Source organism: Sinocyclocheilus grahami, unplaced genomic scaffold (assembly GCF_001515645.1).
Source record: "Sinocyclocheilus grahami isolate Dianchi unplaced genomic scaffold, SAMN03320097.WGS_v1.1 scaffold1557.1, whole genome shotgun sequence".
Classification (NCBI taxonomy): domain Eukaryota; kingdom Metazoa; phylum Chordata; class Actinopteri; order Cypriniformes; family Cyprinidae; genus Sinocyclocheilus; species Sinocyclocheilus grahami.
The window spans coordinates 89,101-116,317 of record NW_015506736.1 but is presented as its reverse complement, the minus strand read 5'-3'; the positions used below and the strand labels follow the sequence as shown (position 1 = coordinate 116,317).

The 27,217-nt window shown below is 40.3% G+C and overlaps 1 protein-coding gene across 2 annotated transcripts in view; it reads left to right on the top strand.

Moving 5' to 3' along the window:
- The window catches only part of LOC107571178 (cytohesin-3), a 47,725-nt gene extending 22,586 nt beyond the window's left edge, over window positions 1–25,139 (top strand). For both annotated transcript variants that reach the window (XM_016257472.1, XM_016257471.1), the window contains exons 2-13: window positions 3,023–3,105; window positions 3,586–3,650; window positions 6,170–6,236; window positions 6,498–6,616; window positions 6,987–7,067; window positions 7,479–7,591; window positions 13,163–13,311; window positions 13,673–13,784; window positions 20,453–20,529; window positions 20,837–20,908; window positions 20,996–21,150; window positions 24,600–25,139. In XM_016257472.1, the coding sequence (XP_016112958.1) occupies window positions 3,023–3,105; window positions 3,586–3,650; window positions 6,170–6,236; window positions 6,498–6,616; window positions 6,987–7,067; window positions 7,479–7,591; window positions 13,163–13,311; window positions 13,673–13,784; window positions 20,453–20,529; window positions 20,837–20,908; window positions 20,996–21,150; window positions 24,600–24,672 (1,166 nt within the window). In that variant the 3' untranslated portion in view covers window positions 24,673–25,139. The remainder of the gene's footprint in view (window positions 1–3,022; window positions 3,106–3,585; window positions 3,651–6,169; window positions 6,237–6,497; window positions 6,617–6,986; window positions 7,068–7,478; window positions 7,592–13,162; window positions 13,312–13,672; window positions 13,785–20,452; window positions 20,530–20,836; window positions 20,909–20,995; window positions 21,151–24,599) is intronic.
- Window positions 25,140–27,217: the final 2,078 nt, after the last annotated feature.

The following is a 27,217-nucleotide window of genomic DNA, read 5'->3' as shown; positions in this document are numbered from 1 at the left end:
AGGGAAGTGACATGAAAATGCCAACATGCTGGTTGTAGTCCATTCTTATTGCATTTATACTACACTCATACAATACAGAACATATTTTTTAACAAACACATTAAAATGTAGTAGCTACTCTTGCAGTGTGCGAAGTCAGACACAGGCGGCTACAATGAATGCTTCTGAACTAGTCTCTGGGTTTTACAAAGTTTTTGAGGTTCATGACCTCATATCTTTGAAAACAAATGGGAATATGCAGGCGTTCTCAAGGTTATACAGGTTTTTTACAATCATTTGTGTGTTTGATTGGTCCAGATGCTACAGTATGTTCAGGTATGATCAGTTTCAAGATGCCTGTTGTTGGGAGAAAAAAAATCCCCAAAACTTCTATATCATTGTTATCAGTATTTGTTTTTTCCTACAATAAATGTCTTTTTAGAGGGTGATAGAGCTGGAAGCTGATGAAAACCATTCATATTTTTGAAAAAGGTAGGCTTTAACCTGGCCATGACATGGAGGAAAGGTTGAGAGCGGCCCAGAATGATGTTCGCTGGGGGCCCCGACCACCCCCTACTGAATGTGATTTTGAGGGGACCCCATAGCAAAATCAGTGCAATGGCCCCAGAATTCCTAGCGACGGCACTGAGAGCAATCATGGTTTCAGGCCCATCCACAGTTTATTACCTTGTATTTACCCCATACTACCCTTTGCTTACTGTAGCCCGACTGAGGAATTTTTCTCCACATGGAGGTAGAAGGTTCACAATTATAGGCACCCTCACAAACAAGCCCCTCTTCTCCAGGCCATAGATGCAATGCAATGATATCACATATATTGGCCATGCCAGAAGATGCAGATTTTCCACAAGCAGTGAGGAACAATCCAGTTGACATTTTACTGTAGGCCTACTGTAGTTTTTTCTTATCTTTGTTTCTTATCTATTTTTTTCTAATTTAAAGTTTTTTGAAAAACTGTTGTGAGTTGATTGTTTCATTAATAATTTTCAAATTTTGTAATGATTCAAGTGTCTATACTTTTCTCTCTAGTCTATTACAATGGTCTATGAATGTGTAGAACCATAATGAAAGCTGCATCATGTGTTTTCAACAACTATATTTAATGATAGTACTAAAAACTACACAGTGAAACTATGGCTATCTTGTGTGTGGCTGATCTAAAGTAATGTTCCTATGATATTTCATAATAAATGAGTTTTTTGAGCCAATGCTTCTGCAAATTCAAGGCTTCTTTAAAGATATGAACGCAATATGTAACGTTTTGAACATTGGACATCCTGTGTTACAAATCATGACTGTTTTGAGTTTTGTGTCTAGAGTTTTATGTCTAGAGTTTTGAAAAATTACATGAAGGTTCTGTTATTAGTGCAAGAATGATAGTAAAAAACTGTAAAACGGTAAATGTTGTTGGTCACTTTACATGTCAGTTTGTGTCAAAGTGGGAGGTTTTTGGCAGGGGGTCTAGCAACTATTATCATTTAGTAAACCAACTAAGTTTGTCTCACACTTTGAGAGATAATCATACTTTAAAAGTTTTGTTTTGTACGGAGCCCTGCACATGGCATGCAGGAAAAAAATTGTAGGCTAAATCGTGTGCACGAATTACTATTTTGTTCCCTCGATTTATAAATTGTGCGCATGATTTACTAATTCGTTCCCTCGATTTATAAATTGTGTGCACGATTTACTAATTCGTTCCCTCGATTTATAAATTGTGTGCACGATTTACCAATTCGTTCCCTCGATTTATAAATTGTGCGCACGATTTACCAATTCGTTCCCTCGATTTATAAATTGTGATTTAGCAAATCGAGGGAATGAAATTGTAATCGTGTGCACATTTTAGTACATCGAGGGAACGAATTAGTAAATCGTGCGCACAATTTATTTATTTTTTCTTGCATGTCATGTGCGCAGCTCCGTAGGTTTGCATTGTCATAGTGTGAAAAACCAAATACAACACAGAACAACCACTTTAAGACCGAGCGGAAGCCTCTGTCAATGGCAACATCTGCAGTGGGCTAAAAGATTCAAAGTCCCTTTCAAAGAAAGTCTGTTCACTCGGCAGCCATATTTGCAACGCCTCCAGACAGCTATTTCAGGCATCCAAAACCACACACTATCTGCTTGAATGGGGAAATCCTGGATTAAATTTAATGACATATTTCAGATCAGCAATGCCCCAAAAGCAATCAGAACCGCAATCAGTCCCATAAACATTTCTTATGCTCACACAGCATTAAAAAAGCTTATATTTCAGGCTGAATCAGCCAATGCACATTTGCAGTCCTAACGTCCGTCTCGGGGCACTCACAGTTTTTATGCTCCTAACAGCAGCTGCAGTGACGCGATGACTTTACCAATTGGCGATCGGCTCTTTTATTTAGAGGACGGGAATTATTCCACCTTATTGGATTTTGTGTTTTTCCCATTCGTAAGTAATGTGAGTGCACCGTCTTTGTTTATCTAAAGCCTTTTAAAGAATGCAGAAGCTGTCAGCTGAATTTGACTTCCCTACCCAATGAAGCTTTAGAACAGGGCCGGGTCAACTCTGGCTCTCAAAATTCACTTTTCTACTGAGTTTAGCTCCAAACTCGATCAAACTCTCCTGCCTGTAACTTTCTAGTAATCCTGCAAACCTTGATTAGCTCGTTCAGGTGTGTTTGATTAGGTTTGGAGCAGAAATCTGCAGGAAAGTGGATCTCGAAGGAGCCTGCTGTTGAGTGTGCCTCCCCTCACTTTTCAGATTGTTCATACAACTTTGGCTCTTTTTATGCCAATACTCATCAGAAGTCTGAGAAGAATATTTATGGAGGATCTCTCATTTTATAGCTGAGAAGTTTTCCAATAATTCAAACAGAGTCTGGAGATAGTATGACTGGAGTTTGAATGCTGAGGGAAACATCTTACCCACGTTATTGCCGATTTTAATATTTTATGCTCTGCTGCCCTTCAATGTTAAGATGACCAGTGCTCATATAAACACGTTTACAGCTGTCCCTACCCTTGTGTTTTGTTACAGTCCCTGAAGATCTGTCCTTAGAGGAGAGAGACGAGCTGTCCAACATACGGCGCAGGAAAAAAGAACTGCTTGATGATATTGAGGTGAGAATGTAGCTGAAAAGAAAGAAAATTGGTTAATAGAATTAATAAAATATAATTGATTTAATAAAAAATAATACAACTTTTAATTAAAAAAAACATTTAAAATTAATTACAAAAATGCAAATGATTTTTTTGTAAAAATTAATTTGTATTTTTAAAAGAAAAAATATTATTCTTAATGTATTATCAATGTATAAGTGAGCAGGTATTGCAATCTGCACATAACCTCTATTTGTCTTCATCAAATGCAGCATAAAAAGTACTTTGTTTGGTCTTCTTTTGTAAAATAGCTTTTGAACATTTTAATATGCATTTGGCAGGCAGTTTCATCCAAAGTAAATTACACGGTATTCAAGTTCCACATTTGTTGGTGGGAATCAAACCCATTGTCTTGGTGGTGTTAGCAGAATGGTGCACTATTTGGGTTATAGGCGTATCGTATATAGAGTTTTCTGTTTGATGTGAGCCTCTGTTTTACAGCGGCTGAAGTTTGAGATCGCTGAAGTGATGACAGAAATCGAGCAGCTCACGTGTGTGGGTGAGAGGTGAGTTAGGAGAGATTGAAATGTTTCCTTTTCATTACAGGCCAACTGAAGCTCATTTAGATTTGCACCTGTCTCTCTTTTGTCTGAGTGTCCGCACTGATCTGTCCTCTTCTAAACATTCATTCAGCGCTCTATTCAGAATGTGTCGCCTGGTTGATAGGTCATCACTGCTCACACATCGGAGGAGAGGACATGTGCTTATGTCTTTTATTGTGCTTACAGGAAGATGGATTGACTCAGCATTTAATAACCCAAAGTTTTTAGAGTTTAGTTTTTAGTTTCATGTCATAAGGAATCCATTTGTTGTTGTTGTTGTTGATTTTATGAGATAAAAAGTGATGAAAGTTGATGAGTCCATTTAAACACACACCAATGTTTATGACATTGATGCTTATTGAGTGTTCAGAAACTTAGATAATATAGGATAGATGCTGTTAGGTAAGTGTATATTCTTTAACACAATTGGCTGGATTTATGAAATATTCTTAAAAATACAGTTCATCTTAACTGCGATTTTCTTTTGTTTTAAAAATGTAAATATTGTTCCTAAGACAAACCATATTCACTCTAAAGAAAGACATAGCCTTTGAAGTGTTTTCCATTGAGTTGATTGAGTTGTTCATGCGAGACTTCGGCAAGAAACTATGGAAGCCCGTTTGTGCCTCTGAATAAAAAATTTAAAAGGTAATTGCGACTTTTTATCTCACAATTCTGACTTTTTTTCTTAGAATTGCGATATAAACTCGCAATTGTGGGTTAAAAAGTCATAATTGTGAGATATAAACTCGCAATTCTGACTTTATTTCTCATATTTATATAGTTTATATTTTGACTTTATAACAAGCAATTGCGAGTTATATTATCAGAATTGTGAGATATAAACTCGCAATTCTGAGAACATTTCAGTCTTTTTCATCCCCTCAAAATTGGACTATACCTCGCAATTGCGAGTTTATATCGGATGACATTTCCACCATAATTTGCAAATAAATTCTTTAAAAATCCTACAATGTGATTTTCTGGATTTATTTTTCTCATTTTGTCTCTCATAGTTGAGGTATACCTATGATGAAAATTACAGGCCTCTCTCATCTTTTTAAGTGGGAGAACTTGCACAATTGGTGGCTGACTAAATACTTTTTTCCCCCACTGTATATATAGATATATTTTTACATTTTACCTTATTTGTATAGTTGTATTTTGTATTTTGTATTTAATCTGTACCTATCTGTATTTGTTATCTGTATGCACCAAGGGTCTGAGAGTAACGCAATTTCAATTCTCTGTGTGTATGTGCTGTACATGTGGAAGAATTTACAATAAAGCAGACTTGACTTGACTTGATATCATGCAACTCGCAATTGCGAAAAAAAGTCAAAATTGTGAGAAAAAAAGTCAGAATTGCGAGATATAAACTCGCTTTTGCAAGAGAAAAAACTTGCAATTCTGACTTTATAACTCACAGTTGTGACTTAATGTCTCACAATTGCGAGTTTGTATCACGTAATTATGAAAAAAAAGTCAGAATTGTGAGATAAAAACTCGCAATAACCTTTTTTTTATTTTTTATTCAGTGGCGGAAACGGGCTTCCATAAGAAACACCCTACAGTCATAAAAAAAAGGTTCTTAAGGAAATATTTGAGAATTTCCCAAGAATTTATCTTACGAATTGTCTTCTCTTCTCGTCCTACTTCTTTTTTAAGAAGCGTTTTGTGAATCCAGCCCAAGAAGAATGATAAGAGTTAAAATGGTAACGGTATGTAAAAAAAAAATGATGTTGTGTAGCACCTGCAGCTCTGCAGATCTTTGTGAAGGATGCAACATTCGATACTAATGGCTGAGGTTTGTTTCTAGCAATATCACGGATCATTTCAACCTAATCGTGAGCAGCTGATTTTAGTGCAGATTGTTTAATGAATATGTCACAATGTGGCAGAATTTTGCAAAGAGGCTCTTATTGAGGAATGCAGCAGTTGAAACTATATTTGACACTACTGCAAACCCACAACACCTGAGTAGACCCATAGGATTATTTTCACATTTTCCGCACACGTTTTTTAGGAAAATCTGCGGAATGCAATAAGCATGCAAAACTGTGCTAAACAGAGCTAGGAGTACTACACTCTTATTGGTAGTTAACATTTTGAAATATTTATTAAATAAAGATGTAAGTGTGAGGGATATGGTGATTTTTTTTTTATCGATGGCCATTATGTGAGAAACATGAAAAACATGACAAAATATTTAAGATTAACATCATAATTATAAGTGGACCTCACTGGGAAATTAAAATAAGAGAAATATTTATCAAGATAAGGCTCATAAATCAACAACTTGTGACCATAAGCAGGACTGTTTGACAGTTTTAAAAGTGTTTAGCCGCCTTAGAGTGTTTTTAGTGTTGTACTTTGTTTAAAGTTGTACTTTGTATCTGCAGGCAAATCATACAAAAGGTTCTTTGTCTGCCTTCATTCTTATTAGGGGATATTTGTTAAGACATATTTACTTCCATTTGCAGCAAAACAACACAGAGAAACAAACAAATTGCAATGGGAAGAAAGAAATTCAACATGGACCCCAAAAAAGTAAGCTTCATTTTTATTATCTATTCTGTGATGACCCAGATACTTGACAATCTTCACAGACCTTAAATTCTCATTAGTTACTAAGGATTTTAATGTTTTTAAAGCCTTTAACCTTTTCTTTATAGTATTTGTACCGAGTGATCAACATTGTGACATTTTCATCCCTGACATACTGTATTACATTTGGATATTTTCCACATAATTTCCCTGACATTTATAGGGTTGATCCTAAAATCATTTTCTAAATAAAATTCCTTGTAGGGGATCCAGTTTCTGCTGGAGAACGACCTCCTGCAACAGACCCCTGAAGACATCGCTCAGTTCCTCTATAAAGGCGAAGGCTTGAACAAAACTGTTATCGGGGATTACTTGGGGGAACGGTAACCCTTTACTTCATTCCTGTAGTTTTTGCCTTTGTTTATTCAGTGTATGTCCTGATTCAGATATGTGCCTGATTCATCACAAAAATCCTGCGGAAATTGATTGTCTGGGTTTAGTGAGCAAAGCAGCAGCATTGAAACTCAACATGTGTGCCTCTGAAGGAAATGGACCACCTCTTGGGATGTGCCTTGTCAAAACAGCAGGGTTTCATGAAGCATAGCTATAGACACAAACAGACCAAGCAGCCTGCAAATGCTGCCGAACATCTCGAAAGATCTTAAAAATCGACTTTTTTTTAAAGACAAGTAATCGATCTTTCTTTGCAGAAAGTAACCATTTCTTCTGTGTGTGGTTGTTGTGTTCTCGTAGGGATGAATTCAACATCAAAGTGCTCCAGGCTTTCGTAGAGCTCCATGAATTTGCCGACCTCAACCTCGTTCAGGCTCTGAGGTGGGAGAAGCTTCTCTTTTTGCTTAGAATTATTGCAATAATATAATTTATTGGTTTCTACATGTCTGAGTAATGTTTCACCCCAAAATCAGAAGATCAGACTATTTAATATATATATATATACTGTATATATATATATAGTTTTTTTTTTGTATTGATATTTTCATGACAACTCAGATTAATCTCCTATGCAATGCCAAAATACTCATTACTGTAATATAAAAGAAACTGTAAACTAATTAAATTGTAAAGTATTTATACATAATGATAACATTTATGGTACTGCCATTCTGATCTGGAAAAAATAAATAAATAACCTAATAAAATAAAAGTTTGATTTAGGGTAAATGTGACCTGGACTTGAGATTCCCTCATGAATAATTTTATGATGGTTTTGCTGTCTCCACACAGGCAGTTTCTCTGGAGTTTCAGACTTCCTGGTGAGGCCCAGAAGATCGACAGAATGATGGAAGCGTTTGCATCCCGGTACTGCCAGTGTAATCCCGGAGTCTTTCAATCCACAGGTCAGACATGTGCAAAATAGATGACAGATTAAGAATGTTCCTTTAATCGTTTTATGACACTAAAATGAATGGTTGGTTTGATGGCGGTATTGATATGTCTGTGCATGTTATTGCTCTCTGCTGGGCTGTTAGTGCCACACAGACAGACTCACATGTTAAGCGCTTTGTCATCTGGCAGGCGGGCTGAGTTTAATGCTGATCTGAATACTGGCAGAACAGACACTTGTTTAATGTCACTTGTTAGAGTTAAGAGCTCATGTCATGATGTGTTTGGAGAGTAAACGGTGACTTTGGTGTACTGAATTTGTAAGAGAACAGCTCAGTCTGGCAGTGAAATCCCACCCACCCATATTCTCACCACACTAGTGACTCACACCCACGCTCATGTCAGGGTTTGGCTCTAAAGTAAAGCTCTAAACAAATTGCAATGGGAAGAAAGAAATTCAACATGGACCCCAAAAAATAAGCTTCATTTTTGTGATGACCCTGATATCCCACCCACCCATATTCTCACCACACTAGTGACTCACACCCTTACTTTAGCGTTTACCTTAGAGCCAAAGCTCATGTCAGGGTTTGGCTCTAAAGAAAACTTTAATACTAAGATTTTTTTTTCTTTAATAGCACAAATGTTCAAAATGTTAGGGTAAAAGAAGATTTAAAGGTTTATTTATGCAAATTTTCTCTATGACAAGTCTTTAAATTTAAAATAACAGTTTTGTATTTTAATATATTTAAAAAAAAAAAAAAATCCTGTGATGGCAAAGATGAATTTTCCACATTATTACTCCAGTCTGCAGTGTCACGTGATCCTTCAGAAATCATTCTAAAATGCTAATTAGTTGCTCAGTTATTAACATTTCATATTATCAATGTTGAAAATTTATTCTGTTACAAACGTAACCTCGGTTCCCTGAGATACGGGAACGAGTAATGCGTCTGCTAAGATGCTATGGGAAAAAGTCCTTTTTTCTCCTAAACTGAAGCCTTTTTTAATAACGCAGTGTAACTGCATGGCCATTGGTTCATGCAGTATACTTTTTAAAAATTAACCAATGGCTCGGCAGCAGTGCTGCATTAACCTATGGCCACGAAGCCCGCCAGAATGGGTGGGGCCACCTGGCTATGTAAGCGCCCACTTCGCCATAGCGTCAACTATCCACTTAGAAAGTCTCTGCTCTCACCAAAGCAAACAAAGAGCTGTTCCGAAGGTCTACAGACTGCAGCGGCTCAAAGAGAGGGCCTTTCAGGGCCCTCAGAACAGTGGCCAGGTCCCACGTAGGGACAATGAGGGGACGGGGTGGATTCAGCCTCCTAGCCCCCCTCAGAAAACGGACAACAAGGTTGTTCCTGCCCACCGACTGGCCTGCTACAGGGGCATGAGAAGCAATTATAGCTGCTACATAGACCTTTAGCGTGGATGAGGAGTGCCCCTTATCAAACAGCTCCTGTAGAAAGGACAATATCACCGATACGTCACAGACTGACGGGTCCTCGCTGCAGGTTGAGCACCAGGTGGAGAACACTGACCATTTGAGGGTGTAGAGGCATCTTGTAGACGGAGCTCTAGCCTGAGAAATGGTGTTTAGAACACACTCTGTGAGGCTTGCAGGCTCCCGTCGAGTGGCCAAAGATGTAGAACCCACAGCTCAGGCTGGGGGTGCCATATAGTCCTGTTCGCTTGAGAGAGGAGGTCCCGCCTCAGGGGAATGGGCCGCTGCGACAGCTCTGACAACCAATGCTGGTTTCTCCAGAGTGGGGCCACCAAGAGAGCCTTGCATTCTCGTTCCCTGATTTGTCTGATTACCTGCGGGATCAGAGCGATCAGGGGAAAAGCACAGAGAAGGAGGTTGGACCAATCATGGGCCAACTCGTCCTTGTCCTTGGAATAATAGATTGGGCAATGAGACAGCTCAGGCTGGGGGTGCCATATAGTCCTGTTCGCTTGAGAGAGGAGATCCCGCCTCAGGGGAATGGGCCGCTGCAACAGCTCTGACAACCAATGCTGGTTTCTCCAGAGTGGGGCCACCAAGAGAGCCTTGCATTCTCGTTCCCTGATTTGTCTGATTACCTGCGGGATCAGAGCGATCAGGGGAAAAGCACAGAGAAGGAGGTTGGACCAATCATGGGCCAACTCGTCCTTGTCCTTGGAATAATAGATTGGGCAATGATAGTTGTCTTTTGAGGCGAAGCATCCACTCTTCTGAGGGGACTTTAAGTCTTGACAACATGTCCGCTCCTTGGTTCAGTTTGCCTGGAACGTGCATTGCTCTCAGCGAGCGCATGTTGAGCTGAGCCCATTCCAGGAGATGCTCTACCAGCACAAAGAGGCGTCTCAAGGAAAGCCCTCCCTGCCGATGTATGTAGGAGACCACAGTCATGCTCTCTGAGCAGACCAGAACGTGGTGTCCCCTCAGGTCGGGTAGAAAGATTTGACAGGCCAGACATACGGCCAGCATTTCAAGGCAGTTGATGTGAAGACCGTTCTCTACCTTGATAAGCAGGCGTCCGTGACGCCACACATGGGATGGAACCCGCGATTTCAGCCAGAACTGAAGGGGGCGCATACGAAGCAGTCCCAACTTTAGCACTGGATACGCTGCGGCCAAAAGTTCCAGCATCTTTAGAAATGCCTTGAGGGTGCGAGAGGTACCGGCCTTGAAGGAAGCCACGAGCTACTGTATGACCAGAGCACGCTCTGTCGCGACCACTGCTCTCATTTGGGTTGAGTCGAACACTGTTCCCAGGAATGACACTCGATGGCTGGGGACAGTGTACTCTTGGCAAAATTGACCTTGAGCCCCAGGCATTCCAAGTGGCTGAGTAGGAGAACTCTGTGAGATAGTGACTCCGCCTCCGACAGGGGTAGAACGAGCCAGTTGTCGAGGTAATTGAGAATGCGGATTCCCTTCTGCCTTCGAGAAAGTGCGTGGAGCCAGGGACAGTTAAGCCACGAGCTACTGTATGACCAGAGCACGCTCTGTCGCGACCACTGCTCTCATTTGGGTTGAGTCGAACACTGTTCCCAGGAACGACACTCGATGGCTGGGGACAGTGTACTCTTGGCAAAATTGACCTTGAGCCCCAGGCATTCCAAGTGGCTGAGTAGGAGAACTCTGTGAGATAGTAACTCCGCCTCCGACAGGGGTAGAACGAGCCAGTTGTCGAGGTAATTGAGAATGCGGATTCCCTTCTGCCTTCGAGAAAGTGCGTGGAGCCAGGGACAGTTCAAAGGGAAGGACCGTGTATTGATAAGCCACTCCCTCGAAGGCGAATCTCAAGAATTGCCTGTGGTGAGGGGCTATCTGCTCCTTCTGCCGGTAAATTAATCACCTCAGAGTGCAGGACATGATTGTCCGTGCTCTGCACTAAGGTGGGAACCACGCCGCTGCATCATTGAGGTCTTCGAGTGAATTTAAGTGTATAACCTCGTTTTATTATCCCCAAATTATCCCCTTAATTTTTTTTCACTATAACAGCGGCTGGTTGTGTGGGTGTTATTTGGATGGGCCCAGTGCTCACAACCGCAATTACAACAAACATACTGCCATCGGCACCCGGATTTGTATGGGGGTGCTTGGAGGCATAAGAGAGGCTGTGATGCTTTGCTGCACTCAATGCTCGTGCGGCCTCAGCGTGGGCATGGCCAAGACCCTTCCAACCCTGAAGCTGTCAGTGATAGTAATCACTAGTGACACCATTCTCTTTAAATCCGCCGGAAAGGATCAAACCACTCGTTAGATCCTTACATGTAAACACACCGGCAGATCAAAGGTGCTGCGTGCATTCAGTCAGGTAGCAGACGAGGAGAGGGGCGGGGCTTCATTGAAGGCGAACTGCGAGCAAAGCAGAGTAAGACACAAACTTTCGTAATGAGAGCTGTCTGTCTTAGTGAGCGCAGCCTCAGCGGGGGTGTGGCCCGAGCGGTGCACTCAGATTGAAGCTGTCAGCGATATTGTAAATCAGAGTTGACAGCATTCTGCTCCGATCTGCTTTGAAGGATTAAGCCGCTCGACAAACGAGAGGTGCTAATCCTCAGTGTAAACACACTGGCTGATCAAAGCGCTGCATGGAGAGTCAAACACGAGGCTGCGCCTGCGTGAAAATCACCCAAGCCTGATCGCTCAGCCCCGCGAGTTTAACGTTTATTTCTCCGAGGTGACTGGGAGAAGAGAAACATGAGAGCAGGGGAGGCAGGGCCTCCTTAGCGCAGCATTCTACTCCGATCCGCCTAGAAGGATTTAGCCACTGTAAAGTCCTTGTCTCAGACGACCACCGGGACAAGACCACAGGAACCAGTTGCTGCCGAACCATTGGCTGGTTTTAAAGTATACTGCACAAACCAATGACTGTGCAGTTACACTGTGTTATTTAAAAAGTCTTCGGTTTAGGAGAAACAGGGTATTTTTTCCATAGCATCTTAGCAGACGCAGTACGAGTGAAGTATCGGTAGGGAACAGTTTTTGCTGCTTAATATTTCTGTGGAAACTGTGATACACTAGCATTCAAAAGTTTGGAGTGAGTAAGATTTTTTTATTTAAATGAAAAAAGAAAAATATTTTTATTCAGCAAGGATGCATTACCCCTTAACTGTCACCGTCCCACCTGTGGGACGCTTGGCACTCTTTTATTTTGTTGTCCTTTTTCTCTATCAAATATTTTATCATCACAAATTATATATAATTTGAAAGCTTAGAAGCCCAAGATTCATCCTGTGAAAACCATTTTGAAATTGAATATTGTGTTACCATGGAAATGGTACTTTAACCCTTAGTGGGCGGTGTCAAGTGTCATAATACAAAATGCATTACGGTCTTTTACAATCAAAACTTTTTATAATCTTGACAGATTTTGTTGTTTTGTGATAGACAATATTGACAGAGAAATCTAGACATTTGTGACAGAAAAATGCATAAAATTTTTTTTATGGAGTTTTGATGGCACCCGGTGGCTGTTTGTGATATAACGCCCTAAATAAAATCTCACAGAAACCTCAATTTTTTTTATATCAACTTCAAATTTGGAACATAACGTATTTAGACATAAGGCTTTACATTTTGAGCTATTTCAGAGTAAAACCTGTTTTGTAAAATTATATTTTATATAAAATATAATAAAAATTGTACAGGGAATTTTCTTTACAGTAAATTTAAACTTCTATAGCTTTTTGATATTTTAATTGTTTTTAAATAATTCCACTTCTGCAATAACCTGCTGACTGTCTTCTTTAAAAAGAGACCAACCTTTCCTCTGTATTCCAAAATGTTCATGAATTATAATAATGTAAATTTGGATAGTGCACTTTAATGCCTATTTTAAAAAATGGGGGTGACAGTTAAGGTAGAGTGAAACACGGGGCTGCGCCTGTGTGAAAATCCCCCATATATTATAATAAACTATATTAAAATAGAAAACAGTTTGTAATAATATTACTGTTTTTATTGTACTTTTGATCAAACAAATGTAGCCTTGCTGAGTATAAGATACTTCTTTCAAAAACATGTAGTAACTGTGCAGTGACTTATGTGGTATGTGTAGTTATTGAGTTATGCATCTGTTTTATCTTTGCAGACACATGTTATGTCCTGTCCTTTGCCATCATTATGTTAAACACCAGTCTTCACAATCCCAACGTCCGGGACAAACCCGCCGTAGAGCGTTTCATCTCTATGAACAGAGGCATTAATGACGGAGGAGACCTGCCAGAGGAGCTGCTCCGGGTAACCCCACACTGGATCTGTGATTGCCAATGCTGAAATTATAGACTATGCATTTAGCCATTAATGATCTACTTTCCACTGGAAAAGCCTAGTTTGGTGGCCAAAACTGTTTTGAAACATTATTAACCAGCTCAATCGAGTCCCATATATCTTAGCTAAAAAGCTCTACTAATACTAACTGCAAGAACTTTATTTACTCTCCTCTTTCTTCTTCCAGTCTCATTTGGGCCACTGGCTTGAAACCTCTGATCCGATCATACAGCAGACGCCATAGGACTGTTTTAAATATTTCACGGATGCAGCCATGTAAATGTGCTCATCTGTGTACATTAAGCGCACTAATGTCCCTTCTCTCTTGCAGAACCTGTACGAGAGCATCAAGAGCGAGCCCTTTAAAATCCCTGAAGATGATGGCAACGACCTCACACACACATTCTTCAACCCGGACCGAGAGGGCTGGCTGCTCAAGTTAGGTCAGAACCAGACTCTTACAGTCCCTTCGCCCTGATATTTTCTGCCGAGATATGGTTTTACGCACATGCGTCAAATTAGATAGTCTGTTGGAGCCTGTAGGTGGTGTCAGGGAAAGCTGTGAACACAGTGCTGCTCATTAACATCCTAATGGGTTTTTCACATCACTGCGAGGGATTCCTTCAGCAGAAGTACGCCGTCTCATAGGAACAGAGCTCCTGACAAATAGAGTTAGAGCCACTAATGAAAAGTGTGCAGTTTAGTAGGGAAACTAATTGTAGGAGACAAGAATAAGATGAAAGCAGAATGCAGTGCATTTTTTTACTGTTACAATTGAGTTTGCTTTATAAATGTCAGCTCTCACAGGCAGGGATGTGATAGTTTAATTTGTAAATTATGAGGTGCTGGAGCAAGGGCTCCTATTGGATCTGGCAGGGGAGGAAGGGACACATAAATAAGAAAAAAAGGTGTGTAACACCCAACTGAAACTTTAAGCAAGCAGCATGTAAACTAACGAAACCCTATTCACAACCCATTTTACTTTGTAATCTGATGCAAAATGGATTTGGTAATCTCTAATCTGATTGGACAACATTACACAACTTTTTTTTTCAGTCCGCCTGGGTACAGAGTGGCACAATGAGTGTTTCTGAGGGGAAAATAATTACTGTATTTCGTCTTTTTTGGCAGTTTACTGGCATCAAATCTTTAAAAGATCTGAAAAGATTTTAGAGCTTTGATAAATATTGTTTGAGTGTGATTTTGCACTTAGTGGAAAGTAAACTGTGTCACACTTTAGTTTAGAGAACAGTTCTCACTATTAACTATGACTTTTGCCTCAATAAACTTGCTGCTTATTAATAGTTAGTAAGGTAGTTGTTAAGTTTAGGTATGATGTAGGATTAAGGGATCTAAAATATGGTCATGCAGATAAGATAAGACATTAATATGTGCATTATAAGTACTAATAAACAGCTAATATGCTAGTAATATGCATGCTAATAAGCAACTAGTTAATAGTGAGAATTGGTCCTTAAAATAAAGTTTGACCATAAACGTGTTTAGCTTTATTTTTTGAGTTGTGTCTGTGAAATAGTGTACTTGTAGACAGGCATTAAGTGCATAAACATTTTCTGCTGGCATTTTCTGTACGAAACCTCGCAGAGACTGCTAATGACTGTATTATTATTTAAAAAACACGTTTAAATGGCACGTGAAAACAAATCTATGATTGGTGACTTAACTTGTCGTTTAGAAGTTTTATTTTTTTACTGTTTTATAGTACAGTTATTGAATAAGCTCCAATGTGGACCAGACTTCATGCCGATAGTTCAATGTCTGACTATACAAGATTAGTTTTCTTAGAGGGAGCCGATCTGGATCCACAAATGAATCCCTTTTTTTGTAGTTGCTGTGTTTCATTTATGTGTCTCTTTTATTTGTTTGTCAAGCAAATGACAGCTGTTTGTGTGTTTCTGATGTCCCGTCTCCCATCTCCTAACATTATGTGTGTCATTTCTGTCCTAAATGTGTATTTGTATGTTGTGGTGGTGCTTTGTTTGTCATGTATTGATGTTGAACATTCCTTCTTGTTTTCCTTACACACTTTGCCCTTTGACCCCTGCCCTCATTTTCTGTCCTGTGACTGGCTGTCTCTACAGGAGGTACGTAACCAGGACAGATCTATCCCATCATGCCCTCATCTCAACCTCTGGTGCCTCTTTTCATCTCCTGTAACCTTCATTTTATCCTTTCCTGACTGTCATTCAAGGCCTTCCTACTTCCTGTCTGTAGGGATATGTATATTGTTAGGTTTGTCTTCTCTGACTGGCTGCTGCTGGGGTCAGAGGTCAGTTTAGTGCACATGGTCTGATTTAGCATCACACCTCAGCTGTATTGTTTGGCTCGGGACACACAAATTCCTTGTTTACTATGTAATGTCCCAGGAGTCCTTTATACATTGTAATAATGAAGGTACGCATAATACCCACACAATCTTTATGTGTCCCCCTCAGCAGTAAGCGGTGAGGAGCTTTTTCCACTCAAATAATTATGGTTTTCCTCACTAAAAATATCCCGGGTTGGATTTGTGGGAATGTACACTGGAAATGTTTGAACTCGACTGAGGAAATGCAAGGACAAAATTAGATAAAAAACAAACATGTATTTACTTGAGAACAGTTAATATGAATGCATTGCTTGAGAAACACTTAATGATTTTCTATGTATCATTATGTATTTGTTTGTTTTGTTTGAATTAAGTTCAAAAACTACTGAACTACTTCCAAAAATCATTTTCCCACCTTAGGTCCAAAGTATTTGGAACATAACCACCAAAACATTATTGCTCAATGGACAAAATCTGTAAAAACGGATTACAAAATAAAAGAGAAATTTATAGGTTGAATTTATTTAAATATTCTATATAACTCAATAATGTTAAGAAATAATCAAATAATGTGACCATAAGTTCAGTATCTATATCAATTTCCTGTTAATTATATCAACAGCAATTATTTCTCTGTTATCACAGGGAAGTTGTCACAAAGTCTTTAAAACTATAAGGTTTTGACGAGATTCTTCATAAATATCAGGTTGGAGCAAGTTACATATGTGTTAAATGTTATTAATTTATAAAGTTTATTACTTGCTATTTCTGCTGGCCAAAACAACGGTACATTTATTCATTTAGCAGACATTTTTATCCAAAGCGACTTCCAGATGAGGAACACCACAAACAATTTGTCATGGAGCAAGCTAGAGCAGAGATGAAATGCAGAGATTTTTTAATACAATAATTTCTATAATAAATGGGAGTGTATAGTAGTAAATAAGAGTTATATTAAAGGGGTCATATGATGCGATTTCAAGTTTTCCTTTCTCTTTGGAGTGTTACAAGCTCTTGGTGCATAAAGAAGATCTGTAAAGTTGCAAAGACTAAAGTCTCAAATCCAAAGAGATATTCTTTATAAAAGTTAAGAGTCAACCACACCTACCTAAAACGCCTCGTTCTAACACGCCCCCACATATCTACATCACTATGTGGAAATATTAGCATAATGCCGCCCAAATGTGCACGCAAAGAAAGAAGGCATGGTTTCAGGAACAGCATCAGTGTTGATGCAGCATGTCAGGGAGACGGTGTGTGATTCAGTGCGAACGCAAAAGTACTTTATTTGGCCTTCCGGAAACAGATGCAATTAGGAATCATTGGTTAAGATTTATTTACAACAGAACAGCACAACCCAGATGTTCGAATTTGTGCAACGCATTTTATGGACGACAGTTTTTTTAACCTAGAAGAGTACAAGGCTGGCTGTGCACAAAGGCTATTTAAAAAAAAAAGAAGAAGGGTCTGGTGTTCGGCCAATCACAATGCACTGGTTCAGCTGGCCAATCAGAGTAGACTGGGCTTGTCAAAGGAGGGGGCTTTGTTGAAAATGACGTGTTTGACAGAGGCAGGCAATAAAGGACCTACAATAATGTACAGTATTTGAAAAATAATGTGTTTTTTGAACATTAAAGCATGTCAACATATTCTGTTACAACAAATACACAAAATAATTATCTTTAAAATAGCATCATATGACCCCTTTAATACAATAATTTCTATAATAAATGGGAGTGTATAGTAGTAAATAGGAGTTATATTAAGGTTTTATTTTTTGTATGTTACCAGAACTAACAGAAGCCTGCATGTGTTAATAGAGTCATTGGGATTGTATCATTGTCCCTCAACCATTCTGCTCCCTCACCGAGAGCCTCAAGCCGTGAAACATCACTTGTGATCTCTCACCCTAGAGACGACCCTCATTTTCCATCTGTGAGTGGCCTTCATTGCCATGAGCTGCATTAGTGCTTTGAATGTCTCTCATGCTGCCATCTTTTGTGACTGAGGTGGCGTCATTCAGATGAACATCAGAGACAGTGAAAGTACGACATGGGAATAGAATTGCAAGTAGGGAACTGCAGATAGCACGACTTTAATCTCACTCTATTCCATGCGTTTTTGTTGTGTTCAGCATCTGTTGGTTGGAGATGTTGGAGGCAGGAGAGGCAGTAGATAAGCCTGCGGCAGCATTGTGCTGGATACACAATGTTATTGCAGGCAAAAACAGAACAGAAGAGTCCGCTCGCTCTAGAATACAGCAGGGGAAAGATATGACTGTAGATGAGTCAGAGGCTTTAATGTATATGAGAACATGCTGTGGGGGTGCGCGAGAGAGATGATTTGCATGTCTATATCTGTGTATCATGTTCCATGTATGTTTGCCATGAGACGTTGTGTCTAATTCAATCGAAAAATCTAGAACACTCTTATAAAGTCTGTCTTCTTTGTAAAAGACTTGCACGACTGTTTCTGAAGAATAAACCAAATAAGGGTAGCGCTGTGATCCAAGCTCTCTTTGACATCTGTCTCAAATAACTTCTCTCATCGTAGCATTGCTCCCAGACATTTCTGCTTTCGCTTGCTGTGGTCCGGAGATGAAATTGAGTTGGGGTTGTGCACTGGCCTCTGTGCTTGGCAAGTGCTCTGTGGCAGAACAGTCAAGAATTCACAGATTTGAGCTGTGTTGTTTTCTGAAAGATTCAAGAGAATCTCCATGTGGAATCTCCACTTCAGTTCTTGAAGATAATGTTAAAGGCACCACAAGCGATCCAAATAGAATTGCAAAAATAGCCTTGTTCAGACTGTCAGTCCAAATCCAATTTTTGTGCATATCCGATTGGAATCTAATCATATTTAGCAAGTGTGAACGGCAAAAAAAAATAAAAATCACATTGAATCAGTTTTTTACTAATCTGTTTCAAGCTACATTCATATGTGGTTTTGAATCCTATTAAAATCCTATTCTGCCGCTGCCTCATAATATCATCCAGCACGACAACAACATGTCGTCATGTTGTAAGACAACATTTGTACTGCAAACTGTATTGCTGTTATTGTTGTTTTTTAGCGTAGGCAAAGCAATGCAGTGCCATTGCCATAGAAACCAATGCAAATATTTAGTAAGAGTGCCACGGGACACACAAATTGCCTCTGAACAGTTGTGAAACACAGTGTGGACAGTCAATCATTTAAAGGGGGCATAACACTCACAGTTTCACCCAATCTCATGTTAATCTTGAGTACCTATAGAGTAGTACTGCATCCTTCATATCTCCAAAAAGTCTTTAGTTTTATCATATTTATAAAAGAAAGGTACAGCTTTACGATTCTCTCCGGAAAAAGCCGAGCTCCTGGAGGCGCGCCGTGGGTGGAGCTAAAGAGTGACGAGCACTTGGGCGCCGAATGCCAACAAAACAGACATTTGATGCCGTTTCACTTACCTTCTGCAGTTCTGAATCATGACCGGGATCTTTTCTAGCTGGGACCGCTCCATCTTTCAGTATCAAATGATGTGCAAATCCAGCGTCGAACTGGGCCTTGTTTATAAAACGTTCGTCAACAAACATACTTGTGAAACTCCATTGCTGCTCTGGAAAAACAAACTGTATCCACTGTTTACATAATGCTGGGTTCTTTAGGAAGCTGAACAAAGTTATCTTTCCCTTACAACCAAAAACACACTTCTTTGGATTGGATACATTCTTCCCGAGCGAGTCCCGTGCAGCGCTGCCGCCGGATGAAGTGCGTTTAGGGGCGCAATCTCTCTCTTGCTCTGGTCAATGTGTGCGTGTGTGCATTCTTCCGGGAGAAATATAAGGAGTTCCACCCTCGTTTACGTCATGAAGAGCCACAATCGAAAAAAAACTCTCCGAAACTTGAACGAACCCGAAAGTAAGATTTTTGGCACAGAAATACGTCCAAATTGTTTTTTGAAACTTTGTCCATGCTTAGCATGAGAATCCAACTCTTTAACCGTGTAAACAACTCTGAATGCATGAAACAGCATTTTACCCCCCCTTTAAATCAGATTCCAACCGGATACACAAATAATTGGATTTGGACTGACAGTCTGAACAAGGCTTAACTGTTTCCAAACAAGTTTCCATATTGGTCTGCCATCTTCCATTGTTCTAAGAAATGTGTACTCCTGCCCAGACTTACACCACTGACATATCCGACCACTCCAACAAACAGAGCGTTGTTCTAAAGTGCCACAGGCCACATCTGTCTTAAATGGTGTACTTGATGTAGACTTGTGGTCTTGTGGCCTTCAATTGCAAGTGTCCATGAAGTCCACTAGATCAGTATCCTATTTGTCTCAAATCGGAAGAGTGATCCAGAGTGCCTCTTCATGGCTTCAGTGTGTCCTTTTGCAGAGCTTGCACTGGAGATGATCTTTCAATGTTGCATTATGTCACTCGAATAAGAACCACAAGGGCTGAGGCTGGTATTTAGGACAATCTCAAGGAATTCTTAAGGAATTCAACCAATTCATAGTTTACAGAGAGTTGTTAAAATGGGACAGGAGAAAATATTATAACATAGCGCTGGAAAACTTTAAAGAAAATATCTTAGACTGTGATGATGCAGAACTAAACTTGGCAAGATCATTTGCAAATAAATGAGTGTTACACCAGAAAATATTATTGATGATATTCCTGAAATGAGAAACAGGATCTGTATGTTATTGTTGCATTGGCGCTAGTCATTTACTGCTCAGAAACGGGGTCACTGGCCTTGTTTTGATGGTTCATCAGTTCTGTTTAATTTTCTTTGCAGGAGGACGTGTAAAAACTTGGAAGAGAAGATGGTTTATTCTGACCGACAACTGCTTGTACTATTTTGAGTACACAACAGTAAGGAGTTTTCGTTATTGTTGTGTTGTTAAGTACATCTTTTCTGGGGTGTACTGTACACCAGGGGTCTCAATCCTGTTCTGGAGATCTACATACCTGCAGAGTCCAGTTCCAACCCTGATCCAACACACCTGTCTGTAATCATCAAGTGCTCCAGAAGATCCTAATTAGCTGGTTCAGTTGTGTTTGATCAGGGTTGGAGCTGAACTTTGCAGGAAGGTAGATCTCCAGGAACAGGATTTGGCACACTTGGTTGAGGGGTTATTCTCATCCCAGATGCATTTTGATGGGTTTCTCCTCCCTACAGGACAAGGAACCACGTGGAATTATTCCTCTGGAGAACCTCAGCATCAGAGAGGTGGAGGAGCCCCGGAAACCTGTGAGTGCCCAGACAAACTCGAAGGTTAGAGCTGTACAGGATCATGAAAACATCATGCCTTACAGCATGTTATGTCTCCTCATTTAGAACTGCTTCGAGTTGTACAATCCCAACCATAAAGGGCAGGTGATCAAGGCGTGTAAGACAGAGGCAGATGGGAGGGTGGTGGAGGGAAACCACGTCGTCTACAGGATATCAGCACCCACACCAGAGGAGAAGGAGGAATGGATCAAATCCATTAAGTAGGATTTCCTTCCTATTGAACATATTCTAATCATTAAATAGTCTTGTTCAGTGCTCGCATTACTGGCTTTCACCCACTTGCTGAAGAAATACAGTGATGACATAACACATAATGTTCCTCTCACACGAAACCTGACCCTAAACCTAACCAAAAGTGTAAACTAGGGCTGTCAAAAAAAAATTTGAATTTTGAATATTCGTCAAATTTAAAATAAAAATCCACATTCGAATGCAAAAACGTTGCATTCGAATTTTAGGTGTGCATCAGACAACCTTATTGGCGGCGCACGAGATGCAATGACGATGTAGGTGTCACTGCATTATAATGTTTTTGTTAGAGGGACATTTTCTAGAGGGACATCTATCACCGTTGCACTCGCATCTTGCACAAAAGAGCCGCATGTTTAGAAAGCCATGTAAAATTAATGCAAGTTTAACTTTGAAAAAACATATCTCGAGACTTTATGGCGGTGTTTTTTTCCCACCCCACTGCAACTCATGTTTTTAAATGAAATGTACTGATATGTACTGAAATGTAAATGTACTCTGTGTGATTTTGGTCCTTTGTATTAAATATGCATACATACATGATGCTGTTTTGTTTATAGTTGTTTAAGCAACTTAATTAATTATAATTGGTTTATAAACATTATTTTAAACATAATGCTGTTTGAATAAACGTGCATTAGTAATATTTTGCTCGATGCGCCCTCTTGTGGCCTCAGGAGAGAAGCCAAAAGCTTTTCTTCACCCTAACTGAAATTATGCATTTTAAATTCAAATATATTACGAATTTTAATAATATTTAAGTACAAATGTAAAAAAAAAAAATTCAGCCATTTTGACAGCCCTAATGTTAACCAAAGCAAACCTGAGTTAAAAACGTATTTGATGAAGCAACCATGGCATTTTAGCTTGCTTTTACAAGTGTTTGCATGTTTTCTTGATGCATCGATAAAAAAAACATCCATGACCGCCTGTGATAATTTACACTCCAAAAATTTAAAGAAAAAAAAGAAACAACTGTATATTTGTGTAAATAAAATAAAGGTCTTTTAGGACCATAAAGATTTGTATTTGCTTTGTGAGATTATTAAACATACAGTACATTTGGTTTCAAATCCGTTTTACAATAACAAATTAGATTCTCATTACTTTAATAAAATGTTATTTTTATTTAACCCAGCAAAAAAATCTTAATGGTCGCAGGCCCAGACATGTTATTGACATGTTTTGTGAGTTTCACCTCACTATTTTCTGGAACAGAGCTATCAGCTGTGGTTTGGTTCATATTGGGACATCAATGGATTTTAACAGCACTAGTCATGATGGTGTTTTGAAAAGAAACATCAGTCTCATCACAAAACCCCTGTACCTCCCCCTCATCCACAGCCCAGTATTTTCATGGGGCAACAGTGGAGATTAGTCAGAGCTTAACCACCCCACAAGCCATCAACTCCAGAGCGACCAACAGACCTGTTGCAGACCTGTTCTCTTCGCTAATCTAGGCCTAGCACTAGCGTGTCTCACCTCTCAGAGACATGCTGTAGGATGAGGGGGTTTATCAGAAGCACATTTTGCCTAGTCGGCACAGTTATGACCCACAATCCTTATCTGCTTATCTGTAATCATGCTTTATGTGCTCAGGACAGAGGACCATTCAGTCACGCTTTGGAAGGAACAAAAACATGGGCTTCCCATGGGTTTTAAGTCATTCAGCAGAAATAAGTTATGGCAGTGTAGCTGATGGGTATGGCTGTGCAGAATCTGAGCCCATGCAACTTAGAATGTAGAACTTCATTTGAACACATTTAAAATCCATTCAGCAGAATTCTTAAGATGCTTCCCTAGAATTAGTGCAGAAATATTTAGAAAGATTAAGGGTATTTTCGAAATAGATAATTACTTGCTAAAGCCGTATAGTATATCCTATATAGCCTATTAACAGCAATGGAAAAAATAATACATGAACAATATGGCATGACATCCTCCTATTTTATGTGAGTGACATCCTGTTAGAATTTTGGAGATGGTCCACACTGCAGAACACAAGATCCAGGGGGCAAGGTTGGATCCAGATCCAACTCCTCCCACCTTACATGTACCTAAACCTACCCGTCTCCACCCCCTGATCCCTAAACCCACCCATCTCCACCCTCTAGATGTGGATCCAACCCCGCCCCCTGGATCTTTGTTCTGCAGTGAGGGGCTACTGGAATTTTGGGGGGAAAAATTTAATTGTTGCATTTTTAATTTTAATTTGTGACAGTCCAATCAAAAACTCAGATTCAGATATTACATACTAAAGCAATACTATACTATTCCAAACTTAGAGTGTGGAAATGAAACACATTCAAAAACAAACACACTCAGCAGCCTCTGCATAACAAAGATACAAAGAATAATCATTCTGCTCTGCATCTCCCAAGAACTCAACTATTTTTAGTTTTCTTTTTTTAGAGAGATGAAGAGAGTTTCAAAAAAGGAAGAGCATAGCTCTGTCCTAAAACCTAGTGAGCTGCACAGAACTGTACTTGCAGATAAAATAATATGAATGAATAAAAGCCCACCTTCATGACTGTTTGTAATTCCATTATTTAAAAAGTAATAGGGTTAAATTAAAAGTTTTACCTTTTAAAACTTATTTTTTAACTTGGAGATAAAGCACACTGATTTAAAAGTATGCTAAAGTGTACTCATGCCACACACACAACACAAGTGTTTGTCATTTGTCATTCCAGTAGATTTTAACATTAGCATGTTGCTAAGCTAACAGCACAATATTGTAATACATATGAAAAATAAATGGCATTAAACTAAATACAGTACATTTACACTGAGTTTATCACAGTGCATTATGGGATTACCTAGTAAATGAATTATACGTGATGCCGCCTCAGATTTTGGCAAGGTATCTTATAAAGCAGCATAATGTTGCCATCTACGTGTCTGGAGCGCACATGTGATGCCTTAAAATGCTGCCTACATAGGCAGCTAACACAGCTGTATTCTCCTCACAATGTAAGAAGCACTTCCTGCAGTGGAGGATGAGTTTCACACTATGAGCAGTGCTAACAAGATTTCTAGTCGTGAAAACTGAGGCAACATCAGCAGAGCATTCGTGACTCTTCATAGAGCTCTTTGTAGAGCACTCACCCTTACAGGAACGTTAGATATCGGTCGCTGATCAGCCTTTAATCTTAGCAGGTGTGGCCTTAGCGGTCAGCTTGCACTGAAACGCCCATCAAAAACGAGAGGCGGGGTTAAACAGGGGCGGGGTCTGCCCTCAGAAACCATGGAAACCAAACTGGGTCACTGAACAAACTACTTTCTATGATGCCGTTAAGACAGGGGTGTGTAGTAGTATATATTATGTGCTACATTTCCATATCAAAGATGCCGAAGTCTCTCTGCCTCTCCTCACATCTCCTTTAATTGGTTCCTTCAGAGCGAGCATCAGCCGGGACCCCTTCTATGACATGCTGGCCACCAGGAAGAGACGAATTGCCAACAAGAAGTGAAATCTGCATCCAAACCGCTTCCCCAAAGCCTGCAACACACACACTGCCTTCTGGGACAGCCGTTGTGCGAGTGTGCGTTTGATGGGCCCAGCAGCGGAAGATTTCATGTTTATAGTTCCTTTCTTGTGTTTCTATTCGTACAAAAACACAGCTGTCCTGCTCTGTTTGTATTTGCATGGATGTTGGTGTGAAAACCTGGGCGGCTCACTCGAGAGTCCTGGGGCCTCATTTATAAAACGTGCGTACGCACAAATTTGATCGTAGAGTGTGTGTACGCAAAAATCCATGGCAACGTTCATATTTATAAAAACGGTCTTTGACATGGAAAAGAGCGTAGCGCCACATCAGTGTCTGAGCAGACGTACGCACTTTTGTTTGCCCGAGTGCTGCAGGTTTTTGGAAATATAAGCCATTCTTGCCCAAGTGGCAACCTCCCGCTCTCTCTCGTGAGGCCAACAAGGAAGTGACTTAAACTGTAATTCGTCAACTGGCCACTAGAGGCTGCCTGCAAAAGGGAGTCAATCCCATAGACTCCCCATGTTAAAATGCCCAACTTTACAGCAGAAAAAACATGGTTACAGCCTGGTTAAAAAAATTATTTTGGTCTATATAGCTAATTTTGCCCTTCATGACAACTGTGAGGGGGGTGATTTTTTTATAACTCATCCGTTTAAATTATATTAAGCCTTAAAGTTCTGCATAATTAAGGGCGTGGCCACTTGAGTGACAGGTGGATTGCCGCTGAGCTACCATCGAGCTAGGTGGGCATGGTTTCAACAACCAGCTCCCGCCTCTTTGCCCATCTTCGATTATCCGGAAGTGACGCGCGGTGATGCGCTGCCAAGATGGTGACGGCCACCTCCGCCCACTTTTGAGCTTCAAAAACTCTCTTCGGAACCCTACGGGTGACGTCACGGACACTACGTCCATGTTTTTATACAGTCTATGTCAGGGGTACCCAAACTCGGTCCTGGAGGGCCGGTGTTCTGAAGAGTTTAGCTCCAACCCCAATTAAACGCACCTGATCCAGCTAATCAAGCTCTTACTAGGCCAAGGGTGCCCAACCCTGCTCCTGGCGATCGACTGTCCTGCAAAGTTTAGCTCCAACTCTAATCAAACACACCTGCCTTTAATTTTTCAGTGATCCTGAAGACCTTAATTAGTTGCTTCAGGTGTATTTGATTAGGGTTGGAGCTGAACTTTGCAGGACAGTCGATCGCCAGGAGCAGGGTTGGGCACCCCTGTACTAGGCATACTAGAAACTTGAAGGCAGGTGTGTTGAGGCAAGTTGGCGCTAAACTCTGCAGGACACCGGCCCTCCAGGACCGAGTTTGGGCACCCCTGGTCTATGTTCTTGCCGCTTGTAAAAGATTTGGACATTGTCAGGTGCGCTTTTATAAGTCAATGACATTAATTAGACATCGTTTACAAGGTGGAGATCTGAAACTGTTGAGCTGCATGCGCACAATTTCAAGATCATTGCTATTTATAGATTTCACATCTAAAACAGAGGCATACGCAGAGTTCGTTCTATGAATCACACTTACGCACTTTGAGAAATGATCGTAAAATCACATTTAGGATGCTTTCTACACAGTATTTTATAAACGAGGCCCCAGAGGAAGTCGTTTATGATCTCTCACTAGAGATGTCAGATAGAAAAGCCATTAATTTCAAGAGACTAGACCCATTCCGACGCACAGCAACCTGATCGCACAGGGCTCTGAGACAATAGGGCCTTTCACACCGCTTTAGTTCTAGAACTAAATGTACAGTACTAAAGTACTGGGATGATTTTGCACGAACTATTTTCCAGTACAATTTAAAGGGTTGCATTCGCACCGACAGTGTGTACTAAGAAGTGACGTAAGCCGGTCGACAGCGACGTCATTTGTGCGCGGCGTTCAACAACGGAAACAAAGAAGAACAACGTTAACAACAGGAGGATGGAGGACGCTGTGATCGAAGCTGTGTTTTTGTTGTGTTTCGCGGGTTTCACAATAATGGACATGGAAGTCGACGTATACATAAAGCGACTGAAAGAACGGAAAGGAGGACTAAGAATCTCCAACGACAACTGGCAGTGCTACAAGTGCCTGCACTTCAGCGTCCGTCCATCTATCGCTGTTCTCCATACTTGCGAAATAAGTTGACACAATGTTTACAGTATGTTTACACAGCGTTTTAAATCATGGCGGGTGAGGGCGTTTTCGTATGCGTTTGGCCAATCAATGTCTACTTACGTCACGATTAGTACCAGTTGTGCTGGTTAGACCCTGCTCCGGAGTAGGGGCTAATTTTGTTCTCGAAAAAGGCAGTCCGGTACTAAAATCACACCCAGTTCCGGCGGTGCGAAAACGCCAAAAAGTGGGTAGTTCCACAATTAGTTCTGGTACTATGAAAAGGTTCCCGCGGTGCGAAAGGCCCTAATAAGCCTGCGTGGCCGTTATCTCGTATGGTGCTAAGACTTCCTGCGTGCATGTGACCTCAGCACTAGAAGCTCAAATCGACATTAATGATCCAATGCTAACACTAGGTGGCAGTC